At 39.8% G+C, this 13,150-nt stretch overlaps 1 protein-coding gene across 2 annotated transcripts in view; it reads right to left on the bottom strand.

Moving 5' to 3' along the window:
* Positions 1-1,850: 1,850 nt before the first annotated feature.
* The window catches only part of LOC6044117 (follicle-stimulating hormone receptor), a 322,877-nt gene continuing 311,577 nt past the window's right edge, over positions 1,851-13,150 (bottom strand). For both annotated transcript variants that reach the window (XM_038251809.1, XM_038251810.1), the window contains 9 exons: positions 12,984-13,052; positions 10,202-10,339; positions 9,922-10,062; positions 9,762-9,827; positions 5,640-5,783; positions 5,398-5,469; positions 5,023-5,321; positions 3,219-4,922; positions 1,851-3,161 (listed from right to left, as the gene is read on the bottom strand). In XM_038251809.1, the coding sequence (XP_038107737.1) occupies positions 2,737-3,161; positions 3,219-4,922; positions 5,023-5,321; positions 5,398-5,469; positions 5,640-5,783; positions 9,762-9,827; positions 9,922-10,062; positions 10,202-10,339; positions 12,984-13,052 (3,058 nt within the window). In that variant the 3' untranslated portion in view covers positions 1,851-2,736. The remainder of the gene's footprint in view (positions 3,162-3,218; positions 4,923-5,022; positions 5,322-5,397; positions 5,470-5,639; positions 5,784-9,761; positions 9,828-9,921; positions 10,063-10,201; positions 10,340-12,983; positions 13,053-13,150) is intronic.

Genomic DNA, 13,150 nt, shown 5'->3' with positions numbered 1-13,150 from the left:
TTTTTGCGAACGGCTTAGTGTGATTAAAATGGGTATATTTCCTCCCAACAACCTAAAATGTTTAAAGTGAAAAAATAAAAATAAAAAAAACATGAAAAACAAACCGGGGTGACATTGATAGGATTTCAATTTATTCTTGAAATACTTTCCAACTGATAAGGTTTGCATCAGTCCAGTGACGAACTGTCACTTTTAACACCGCGCTCACGCACACTATCAAAACAAACGTTTGGTAGTGTGTGTGAACTCCGTTTAAAAGGGGTGTCAAACTAAAAAGTGACCCCGTTCGTTTGACAACAGTTGGTGTCAAACCATCGGGGCTTGAGTGTACTTTTAACACTTCTCTACCACGTTTAGTATGATTCTATACCATCCCGTACGTATTAAATTTGCACTCTTCATATTGTGGAATTTCAAATCCAACTCAATCCTATCAAAGTCACACCGGCTATCAAAGTTTACGTTTACGGTTTACGGTATTTTGTGTTCATGATTTTATTATACGAAGTCCCATAATCGGATAATCAAAAAATGGGATAATCGTGGCTGCAACCGCCTTTTGTATTTTATTTCGTTTGATGTTTTGGAGGTTTTATTATGACTGTTGCAAATATTTTAAAAGTTTTTGTCACCCCCAGAATTGTTTCCCCATTTTTTTTTTGTTTTCGTTAAATCTTACATTTAAAAAAGAACTAAGCAATTTGTTGGGTGGTGACGCGCGGTCAATTATGTGGCATTGTGTGTGAAAAGAAAAGAATTTTATTTCGTGTTTCATTCTGGTTGGCTTGCTCAAGTCCTTCCTATATCATCGTTGATCGGGAGGCACGACGTCGTGTGAATTGTTGCATTAAAATAAGTTTAAGTATTACTGTAAATGACTGTTAAAAAGTCCTTCCTATATCATCAATGTCGTCTGGGTAATCGTGATGAAAAATTACATTTATTCAGTATTTAAATACCTGTGCCGAGTGTTTTGGTGTGCTAATTAGAAAGACCTTCCTATAGCATCGTTGCTCGGAAGGCTCGCCGACGGGTTTGTTATGAAAGTCCTCCCCATAGCATCGTAGCTCGGGAGGCATCGAAAAGCCAATACCTTATCCTACTAACCCAGAAAAAAATAATCACGTGATGCTTGAAGGAGATGCTGTGGATTCAACGGTCTCAAGCGGTATCAACAAGTATATAGCGAAAAACTATGTGCTTGATGAGTCTGCAACTTCAACTATCGGACTAACATTCCTCCCTTTTGTTGAACTGCAGGCTTCTTGGGAGGGCGCCGGTATTGACTAATAAAGTCGGGGTCTTCAGGGGTTAAACAGTGAACGGATGGTTGGCTCCCACTGATCATTTTTGATTCATTGTTTAACTTCAGCTGATCTGTCAATAACGGAGTAGCAGCTCATTGGCAGTCAACCATGCTCATGCTCAATCTTACATTTAAAAAAGAACTAATGATTGCAAAACAACTGAACTAGTGTAAAATGCATTTTAAAACACTATTCAAATGTTGAGACTGTGGCTTGCTGTTTCAATTTTTTTATATTTATCTTTTTTTTGTGGCTGTTAGGTTGATATCCGATATACGATTTAAAAGCAGGTATATTTCTATAATTTTCGTGCAAATAGAAAAAAACTTTTTTGACTAGTTTTGAGAATGCTCTAGTTTAAATAATTATTCTTAATTACAACGCTATTAAAGAAAATTTGGAGAAATAATCAACCAATGCATTCAAAATGAAAAAAAAGGTTTTCCCATGAAAACTTCTATAGAAAATACAATCGGTGACTGAACAAATTGATCCCACATTTTGAGGGGTTGTTTGAGACTCCCAGAAAAATCGAGTAAATGAGTGGCTGAAAAAACTTTTTTTTATTCTCCCTAACGATAATCCATAACTGTCTTTTTTCCTTCAAATCGGCATATATTGCATTATTTTTAGACCACATGTGAGGAAATTTAAAACATTTGAATCGAACGTACCATTAGATGTTGGATCCTTAAAATTCCCTCAAACATGAAAATAGCTCCAATAATAGTGTTTTTTTTTGCATCATGATTTTTGTGTATAAATTTAATAATTGATTTAATTATTTTGAAAATGACGAAATATCATGCAGGAATTCCCTTGCTTGCACAAAGTTTTATCAAATCTTAAAAAAATAATCGATGGTCGATCGATTTCGCTCAGTATCTAAAAACTTTTTTACCAATATAAATTTATTTTCAAGCTTTCCCGGAGCAGTATAGCTTATTTTTCATGATGAGTTGATATAAATGCCCATTTCTTGCGTGTTTGTGTGTCATTATCTACCCTAGCGTACATTTGAAATAAATTATTACAAATAGTCTAATCGATATAAAGTATTCTTCATTTAAGTATCACACTGTTTCGCATTTCTCTTACCATAAGTACACAGTTGTTATAAAATATATACATAGTTTTTTTGATTGAACATCGTCATATACTTGGATATTTTTGTGTGCCACAGGGAACATAAATGTTGAGCGATTTGATTCCGTTACAAAAAGTGTTTTTGATATATCCATACAGAAACCCTACTGACTGGCTTTTCCCCGCTTTGGCGACCAACTGAGAAGTAAATTAAATACGCAAATCTTTCTGACTAATTACCGGCTACTGACTAAGCACTTTATGAGAGTGTCCTAAACAAGGAGTGAGGAAGAGATTAATACTGCACCAGCTAACAACCCTACAGCGGCTCCCCGCTCGCCGCTCACGGCGGCTTGGTTTTATCTTTGAGACTAGAAACGGTCGCCTGAGGATTGCCACCGTGCAGGATGGCGTAGAACGGTGCCGGAGACGGCAGACTTCCACCACCGCCACCCATTTCACCAGCCGTGACGGATGCCGCTGCCGTGGCGGCCACCACGTTCGCCACCGAGTGCATGTCCACCACGTGGTGATCATCGTCGCCAATGCCACCACCACCGCCGCCACTGCTGGAGCCCGGACTGGAGTGAGCCTCGGCGGTGTCATCGTCCAGCTGGATGCTGGAATCGGCGGCCGACGGGATGGTGGGCAGGAAGCGAACTCCCAGCCGCGGGGGTGAGCAGGACAGCTCCTGGCAGTCGTCCGCTTGGACGGCGGATTGGCGCACCAGGCGCGGCTTGCCGCCCGGGATAGACTGGCGGGCGCCACCTGGAAGAAGGCGATGAGTTAATGGATTGCAATGATTTTTTGAATGTCGACACTTACTTGCGTGATGTGGGTGTGAATGCGGATGCGGCCCGTCGATCTTGACCCCGGGCAGCACCACCGAGTTGCTCGCGCTGGACCGCGATATCCTCCACGTGCCGGTGCTCTGCGTCGCAGTGGAGCCGGACGAGTCGTTCCGCGAGCTGGACAGATTCGAGTCCTGCGAAGTTTTGCGCGTGATCAACCAGGACGTGTGCCGGCGGCGTGGGTCCAGCAGGCGGAGTGGGATTCCGCAGTGGTGCTGAGCATGCCGCCACGAGTCGGACCGGGACGAGCTGAAGTTCTCGCTGGAGGACACGGAACCGGTTCGTTTGTGTTGCTTTTGTTGGATCTCGGCTATTTGGTACGCGTACTGATCGCTGTTGCGACCACCGCGGCGACCGTCGTTGCGTTGGCCGAGGTTGCAGAACAGTCGACGCCACGTTTTGGAGAAGGTACTCTGCTGGTGTTGCTGGTGGAACCTTCGGCGCAGGTTCTCCTGCTCCATGAGCTTGGCCGAGCAGTTGCACGTTTGGCCTGGGAGCAGGGGAGGAAGTTCACGGGATGACCGTTCAACGAGGGAGTTGGTGTTGGCTGGGGTGTGGCGGTTGCTGAAGTTGGAGCTGTGACGGCAGCGTCCGATTCCTCGAGTGACTCGAGACTCTTCGATCGCCTTGCAGATGAGGACGCAGTCTTTCTTGAACTGTTTGGTAAGGATGGCGTACAAAAAGGGGTTGCAGCACGAGTTGAGAGGTAGTACGAACACGGTAAATACTTTGGCTTGTTCTAGAGAGATGAGGTGCAGCCCGAAGACGGCCGTTAGAGAGAAGAACGCGATCGGTGACCAGCAGATAAAGTCGGTGAAGACTAGCAGGGCCATTCGCTTAGCTATTCGAGAATCGTTTGAGTTCCACGCTTGGGACCCGCGGATTGCGCAGTACATCTTCAGGTAACATCCCATAAGGATGAGGAACGCCACCCCGTTGATGAACATGAGGAAGACGACGTACGCCAGGCTGCCCGTTCCGTTGTTGATCTCGAACGGTAGACACACGGCGAACACGCGGTAATCCGACACGCCAAACAGTGGCAAGATGGCCATCGTGATGGCAAACGTCCACCCAACGGTCATAATGTACCCAGCGTGCCTCAACGACAGTCGCTTGTTCAAGTGCATTGCGTGCGTTATGGCGTAGTTCCGCTCCAGCGTAATCACGGCCAGCGTATAGACGGACAGTTCCGACGACAAAACCGCCAAAAATCCCGACAACTTACAGCCGGCGCTCATCTGCCACGGAATCGCGTACATCCGAAACTCACCCAACGTGGATGCATCAACCACCGCCAAAAACCCCAAATAGATCCCCATAAAGAAGTCCGCCGCGGCCAAATTGCACACCAGAAAGCGCGGAACATCCATCTTCGAGCGGGAAAATATCAACACAAACACTACCGTCCCGTTGCCCAGCATCGCAAGCAGAAAAACCACCCACACACCGCACCGCAACGTCCACCAGTCGAACAGATCCTGACAGGGCATGAACGGGCCCGGTTCCGGCAGACACTGGACGCTGCCCGGCTGGGACGTGGGCATTGCGTGCGTCACACCGCCCTCTTCTTCAAAGTACTCCTCCGGATAGGTCGGAAGTCCACCCGGGTAGTACTCGGGACCGTAAGCGTGCAGCAGGTCGTTGATTTGGGTGCCGAACTTTTTGCTGAGGTTTTCTGAAAGTGAAAAGAGATGTTCAAACACCATGCGTCTCCATCAAACTAATTCGAATTCAAGTTTTCATATGGAGACGCATGGTGCACGATCAACACTTACGCAGCTGCGGCCAGATGTCGTTGTAGCTGTTGTTCCACAGGCTCATGTCGAACTCGTTGTCAGTCGGGAAGAGCACCTCCTCCTTGATGGGGTGATGTTTAGGAACTTTGGGCATACTGGCCACCAGCGGCAGAAAGGAACAGCAGTGGTACGCGTACGAAAGCGCTAGCGTTTGGATCCGCGGGAAGGACTCCGGCGGGGGGAACTCGCGCAGGTTCGGATTGTTGAACGTCTTCAGGTGCAGCAACCGGCCGAGGCCTGCCGTCGGCAGGTGGGGGAAGATGTTGTTGCCAAGGTTTCTGAGCGGGGGAAAAACAGTTCAGTTAGCAAGAAAAATCAGATATCAAACAAGCGCTTTGTGTGGGATATACGTACAAATCTTCCAGCTTGAGCAGTGGCCTGAAGGCGTCCTGGTGGATAAAGTAAATCTGGTTCGCTTCCAAGTCTCTGTTGCACCATAACAATGTCCCCGATTGCAAAAGTGCACACCAGCATCGTAGCGTAGCACGCGGCGTGGGTGGAAATGGAAAGAAAGAAATTCAATTTAATTTCCCCGGGATTTATTTGCCACCGTGGGGGCGTTTCTCTTCTTCTGCACAAACTCTTCTTGTACTCACAGTACTTGCAACCGGAACAGTCCGATGAATGCGTCGTGGGGAATCGATTCGATTTCGTTGTCCGAGAGCAGCAGGTCGTGCAGCTGGCCAAGACTAGAGAAGGGGGCCCCGTGGAGGGAGCTTATGCTATTTCCGGCTAAATCTCTGGAAAATTGGGTGGCAGATATGAGAGAGGGAGGGAGCGGGAGAAGAATCAATCGGATAATTAGAGTTAAGTTTTGTGGTTACAAGGCTATGCGTAGAACATGAAAATCTTCTTTAAAAAATCGTCAAAATAAAGGGCAGTGCCAAAATCAAAGTCGAAGGCAAATTTATGTGAAACTGGACAAAAATTCCGGAGAAAATATTTTCGAGGCTCAAAAGTCAAGTCTCAGAAATAGAAATGTCCAAAAGGCAAAATCCATGTTTATTCAACATTTTTATTTTTAAAACCGCTTTATCTTTACAAGGATCAGACTCAGTATAATGGTCAATATAGAGACATTTATGTAAAATTGTCTGGAGAATCGATTTCCACCTTGGGTTTTCCTTAATTTTGAAGGTTAGAACACTTTTCAAAAAAAAGTTTTAATAAATGATTTTTTAATTTTTTAAGAGGAGCCATATAGTTTTTTTCGTGAGGCTTTTTGCAACATCCTAGGATTTCTCCACAAAAATTTTAAACGATAAAAATCCTTGAAAGGCTTTTAAATTGTATAATCATAAAATCTCATAGAAGTGGCGTGTATTTTTCTTTAATGTATTTTTTATAGAAAGCCCGTCAATTTCCTACAAGTTTGTTTTTGGTCACTTTTTGATCTGATGCATCGTTCTCGAGATACGAAAATATTTAAATTACGATATTACGGGCTAGGACAACATGTCTACAAAGTATCCTACACAGAAAAAAATAATGTAAATTTGGAAGCTGTAATTTTGGAAGGTTGAATATTACCTCTTTTATGATGTAATTTTACCTCAATTTAGACTGAAAAAGTGACATTACACCAGAAAAGTGGTAAAATTACACATTTCCAGAGGTAAAATTACACTTTTTTCTGACATAAAAGATGTACCCCTTCCCAGATGTAATATTACCATGATTTTCTTTTCTGTGTAAGTAACATTTTTTCCAGGAGTTTTACAAGAGCTTTTCAAGATAGCTACAGCATAGCAGTTTGGACCGCGGTAGGATAAAACTCTTTTCAAGTACTCTTCCAAACTCCTGAAGAAGTTTTGAAGAGAATTTTATCCTACCGCGGTCCAAACTGCTATGCTGTAGCTATCTTGAAGAGCTCTTGTAGAATTCCTGGAAAAAATGTTACTTGGGATCATTGATATCGGAGAGGGTCGGGTACAACCGATTCCCTATTTGGCATGGAATTGCTTAGGGACCATCCATAAACCACGTGGACACTTTTTTGGTAATCTCGAACCCCCCCCCCCCCCTTGTGGACAATTGTCCATACAAAAAAAAAACTTTTTTGTATGGAGCGTGGACAATCGCCATACACCCCCCACCCCCCCTAAAGTGTCCACGTGGTTTATGGATGGTCCCTTAAAGGGATGGTCCAATCGGCAAAAAAACTTAGAATTTACATAAATTATCGATAGGATGATCGCTGAAGAGAGCGACAAATTTGCCTGGGTTTTTAAAAAATCGTAGAACTTCAATATACAAATTTCTTTAAAATTTTATGAGCTGAACATCGAATCGCACAAAGTATTGAAAAATGATCGTATTTAAGAAATTTCATTTTATTTCATTTATTTCGTTGTTTAAGCATTATTTGTGAGAAGTTACTATCCTAAGCTGAGATGTGGACTACCTTTCAACAGCTGACTAATTCAAAGCTGGAAACAGAGTTACAGAATCGAGTAAATCTACGGAAGGAAAAAAGTTACAAAATAACCTTCAAAATGTTTGTATCAAGTGTTTACACCGTGAATAAAATGAGTTTATATATCACAACTATTACCTTGCCTTTGTTACCAGTTGAGTGAGTGTGTGATGTACAAATTCAGTGTGAGTGAGATTAGACTTAATATTGATGTTAGAAGTTTGAATAAAAAAACATGATGAAATATGATTTTCAGGACTAATAATTTTTAAAGAATTCAACTCACGAACAAAATAGTGAAGTATTCAATTTACCTTGAAAATTCAACTTTTTTTTTACTTGCAAGTATTTAAGTGAAATCAAAACTAAAAGTTTTCAAAAATTTTGAGGAAGTTGTAGAAATCTGTTAACATTCTTTTGACACCAAAATTTCCAAATCTAGGGTTTTTTTTTGAATAATTTCCTATAACTAAATGAAACACCTTTTCAAAAAAACTCACGATATATTTAAAAATGTTATATGTTCATTGCTTTCAATATTTTTTTTCTGATAATGTAGTAAGTTTCAAAGTAAAATTTTTCAAAAATTTCCAGACAAAAACGTAATTTTGAGAAATTCTTCAAATTTTCATAATTTGCAATATTTGGTATTCATTTTCGATTTGCTATTTATTTTTATTTATGAAATGCTTAAACTTAACAAAAAACTTTTTTTTGCGAAAATAAAAAGAAATTACAATATGGGTGACAATCTAAACAATATTTTGCATTTATTTTTAATAAAATATAGTTTTTTTTGTTAAACACACAATCTTTACTAAATGCCATATTTTTAAAATACCGTAATTTTCATAAAAATTGAGTGAGCGTTTCTTTCGATTTTTTCCCAAACAAACTTTAACGATAAAAAGTGACCCTTAACCCTAAACATATTTGGCTCAAAATTGCCACAGTTACCGTAAAACGGGGTGACTTTGATAGGTTTCAGATTTTTCGCAAATTGAATAAGTACGCAATGGTTTGAAATCATACTGACCGTGGTAGAGAACTTTTGATAAAATTTTGAAAATTTAAAAAAGTTAGTTAACTGTATTAAAGAAAAAGTTGATTATTTCATGATTTTCTCAATGAAAATGATTTTGAATCGGAAAACGGAATGCATTTTCGGATTCTTTGGACAATTTTCCACTATTACAAGGCAAAATAAGTTTGTAAATAATAAATATTATATGTTTTTGAAACACAATTTTAAAAAATTTCCAAATTTATAGGCAATGTTAGTTAATCAAATTTTATGTAAAATGTGGAAACTTGTGATTCGTGCTTCGAAATCAGTTTAAAATGTAAAATAAATCAATAATTTTATAAACAAAACTAGTTTTAAAGAATTTCAGGAAAAATTTCGACTATTTTAAAATTTCACCTTAAATGTATATGTATTTTGTTAAAAAGCTTAGAAACTTAAATAACTAAATACAAACAATATTTTTTTTCTTAAAAACTATATCAGCAACCTTAGTTATGGTACATTTGACGAAAATTGAAATTTGAACACCTTAAATCTGATTTTTACAAGAAAAATTATAACTATCAAAGTTACCCCGGAATTTAAAATAGGAATTTTTAACGTGTCTATTTTTCTTAACACTAATGAAAAAACTTTTTTTCAAAAAATAAAGCATGGACTTTGTGGGGTCTACATGTACATGTTTTAAAAATAATAATCTTGAGAAAAACCTTACCAGTTGGAAAATATTTCAAAAATAAGTTGAAATCCTACCAAAGTCACCCCGGTTTACGGTACTTCTTTTAACCTAAAGAATAAAGCATCTCTTACGATTTTCCAAAAAAATATTTTTTCTTGTCACCCTAATGTACATCCATTTCCAAATTTCAAGCTATTAAGTGCTCTAAAAACTGCTGTCTCTATTTAGACTGTAGTCTTAATACGCCTTAAATGATGGCATATATATTTAAAAATTGTATTGAACCATGTAATTACACGGAAAAAAGAGTGCCCAAAATCGTGAACACTGGTTCATGAAATTAAGAACCACGAACAAAGTGTTCAAATGCCATGGTACGATTTTAAAAAACGTACCATGTAATTTGAACACTTTGTTCGTGGTTCCCAATTTCATGAACGGGTGTTCACGATTTTGGGAAAAGTAGCAATTGTAAAACAACTGTATCATTCACAATTGATTGTGAAATCTATATTTTGCTGCTGTATGGATAAGAATCGTTTGAACTCAACGATACGGTTCTCTGTATAAATATATGTATAAAATGTGATACTTACAACACTCTTAAATCACGGCAGTTTGTCACATTTGGAATGCTTTTCAATCTATTGGATTTCAAGTCTCTGGCAAGAAGATAAAAAGAAAAATGAAAAGTTGAACAGTTTTTGTTTCGTTTATTCCAAGATATCAAGTTAACAATTTTCCACCAATACTCACAAACTCCTTAAGCGCGGCGAAGTCTTACACATATGGTCAGGTAGTTTGGTTAGGTTGGCTCGATCGATCCGCAGCACTTCCAGCGAAGTGCAGCCATCTAGCGGAGGTAGTTCCTGGAGTCCCCGGACGTCCGAAAGAATTCTAACCAAAACAAAAAAAAAAGATGAAGATGAGAAAACAAATGCCAAAACATGAAAATCATCGCACCACTTTCCAGTGTCTGGACAAATAGGCTAATTTATCGCGGAATTGGGAGGTTATGTTTTATGCATGCACTTACAACTTCCGGAGCCGGGGCATGTTCTGCAGCGCGCCTGGCTTGATGCCAACCAGCGGATTGGACCTGAGCTCCAATGTGACTAGACTTTTCGGGAAATCATCCTTCGAGATCCATCGGATGCGGTTGCCGGATGCTGACCTGTGGTGGTTAAAAGAAAAAAGAAAACACAAGGGGAAAAAGGATACCAAGTTAGCAGGTTCCAATGGAGAGTGACTCTATAATCTGCTATTGTCTCAAAGTGGCTGATGAAGCGTTTTTCTTCTCTTGGGTACATTTATATCTGGAGCGAGTTAAGTTTAACAAAGCCGGAAGATAAATCTCCCAGTAAGGCGCGTGTCTAGCCCTCACGGAACGTTAGACGAGTGGTAGAAACGGGAAGGGAAAGCTTATGAATAATGAATGAGAACTTCTGTCCAAACTATTCCGCCTGTCCAGCGCTTCCGATTGCTAGATCCGCTGGATGAGGTGAACTGTGGACTTAATTGAAACTTAGACAGAAACTGAGAAAGAAACTGAGGCTGATACTGAGACAGAAACTGACACAGAAACTTAGACTGAAACTGAGACAGAAACTGAGACAAAAACTGAGACAAAAACTGAGACAGAAACTGAGATTGAAACTGAGACAGAAACTGAGACACAAACTGAGACTAAAACTGAGACAGAAACTGAGACTGAAACTGAGACAGAAACTGAAACAGAAACTGAGACAAAAACTGAGACTGAAACTGAGACACAAACTGAGACACAAACTGAGACAGAAATTGAGACTGAAACTGATATTAAAACTGAGACAGAAACTGAGACAAAACTAAGACTGAAACTGGCATTGAGACTGAGACAGAAACTGAGACAGAAACTGAGACAGAAACTGAGACAGAAACTGAGACAGAAACTGAGACAGAAACTGAGACAGAAACTGAGACTAAAATTGAGACTGGAACTGAAACAGAAACTGAGACTAAAATTGAGACAGAAACTGAGGCTGAAACTGAGACAGAAACTGAGACAGAAACTGAGACTAAAACTGATACTGGAATTGAGACAGAAACTGAGACAGAAACTGAGACTAAAACTGAGACTGAAATTGAGACAGTAACTGAGACGGAAATTGAGACTGAAACTGAGACTTAAACTGAGACTGAAACTGAGACAGAAACTGAGAAAGAAACTGAGACAGAAACTAAGACAGAAATTAAGACTAAAACTGAAATCAAAACTGAGACAGAAACTGAGACTAAAACTGAGACTGAAATTGAGACAGAAACTGAGACAGAAACTGAGACTAAAACTGAGACTGGAACTGAAACAGAAACTGAGACTAAAACTGAGCAGAAACTGAGACAGAAACTGAGACAGAAATTTAGACTGAAATTGAGACTGAAATTGAGACTTAAACTGAAACAGAAACTGAGACTAAAACTGAGACTGAAACTGAGACAGAAACTATGACAGAAACTGAGACTGAAATTACGACAGAAACTGAGACAGAAACTGAGACTAAAACTGAGACAGAAACTGAGGCTGAAACTGAAACAGAAATTGAGACAGAAATTGAGACAGAAATTGAGACTAAAACTGAGACTGAAATTGAGACAGAAACTGAGACAGAAACTGAGACTTAAACTGAGACTGAAATTGAGACAGAAGTTGAGACAAAAATTGAGACTGAAAATGAGACTGGAATTGAGACAGAAACTGAAACAGAAACTGAAGCGGATTTTCCCACTATGCCAACTTCAGCCAAGGATTTCCTTCAACCAAGCAAAAACGGAGCAAACCTTTACTGCCGAAATCAACTCTGCTAGAGCAGAGAACAGAACTACAAAACAGTGACTTGGTAGTTTCTCCCCTTTACCGCGCTGGAACCAGTCAGAAAAGGCCACCAAACTCCGTTTGTAGGCCAACATCCGTGGCCATCCGATGGCGGGTGGTGGCATAAATTTCACATAAATTAAATTTAATTGTACCGAAGCTATCCCCGGATGGCGACGTCGGCAGGTTCCCGACAGGACAGAAAAAAAATATGTGGCACATCTTCCCTTTCTTGGCATTTTTCTTCAACTCTTTGAACTTTGCCGCTGGCAGGAAAATAAGGCGGCTGAAAGCGCAACAATGTTTCCATTCTAATGAGGGAAGGAAGCTTTGCCGGAACGACGTCGGCAGGAAGTCGTGGTCGTTTTGGTAGTTTATTGGAGGGAAAACTGTGTTTTTTTTTCTTCTCTTTTTTCTTGTTTTGACGAAACGTGAAGATGTTTATCTTTTGCAGACGAAGGGTGAATTTTAAAGTTCGAAAATGCCCAATCAGCCGCAATAAAGTTTGTGCTTAAAATATGCGCTTTGTTGAGCAAAATATTTATCGTTGGACGTGACTGAAATGAGTTAACGAAGACCACATAAAAAAAAATATTAAGCTTGAATGGAAAAAATGCTCCATTTCATATTATACTAACAAAAAAATTTAAAAATCTAAATATTTTAAATATCAAAATAAGAAAAACTCAATCAACCTTAGTTTGCTCTAACACATAAATATAAATAAATAAATATTTCATTAAATAAGCCTCATTCGCTCCATTGCCCCATTCACAGTTTTTATTGTTCCCATCAATCGAACAATAAGTATAATATCCGCTTCATGAATAATAATTCCCCAAGAAAACTTTCCCCAATATCGCTCGTCAATAAAACCACTCGCTATAAATATTAAATCAATCAATCGGAAACCGTCGCTATTCTTCCTGGAAAAGAAAAAAAAGCTCCCTCCCACGCCAATACTTACAGTTCTTGCAGCATCACGAGATTCTCCAAGCCAACAGGCACTGAACTTAACACATTATCATCTAACTCTCTGTCGAATGTGCGGGGTGGTGGTATGATTCCAAAAGAAAAAAAAAGAAGAAAAAACATACACAAACATCGTTAGAGAAGGTGAGAAAAGCTATCACA

The sequence above is a fragment of the Culex quinquefasciatus genome, chromosome 2, assembly GCF_015732765.1.
Source record: "Culex quinquefasciatus strain JHB chromosome 2, VPISU_Cqui_1.0_pri_paternal, whole genome shotgun sequence".
Classification (NCBI taxonomy): Eukaryota; Metazoa; Arthropoda; class Insecta; order Diptera; family Culicidae; genus Culex; species Culex quinquefasciatus.
Note: the sequence above shows the minus strand (reverse complement) of the source record. Positions and strands in the feature narration are given on the sequence as shown.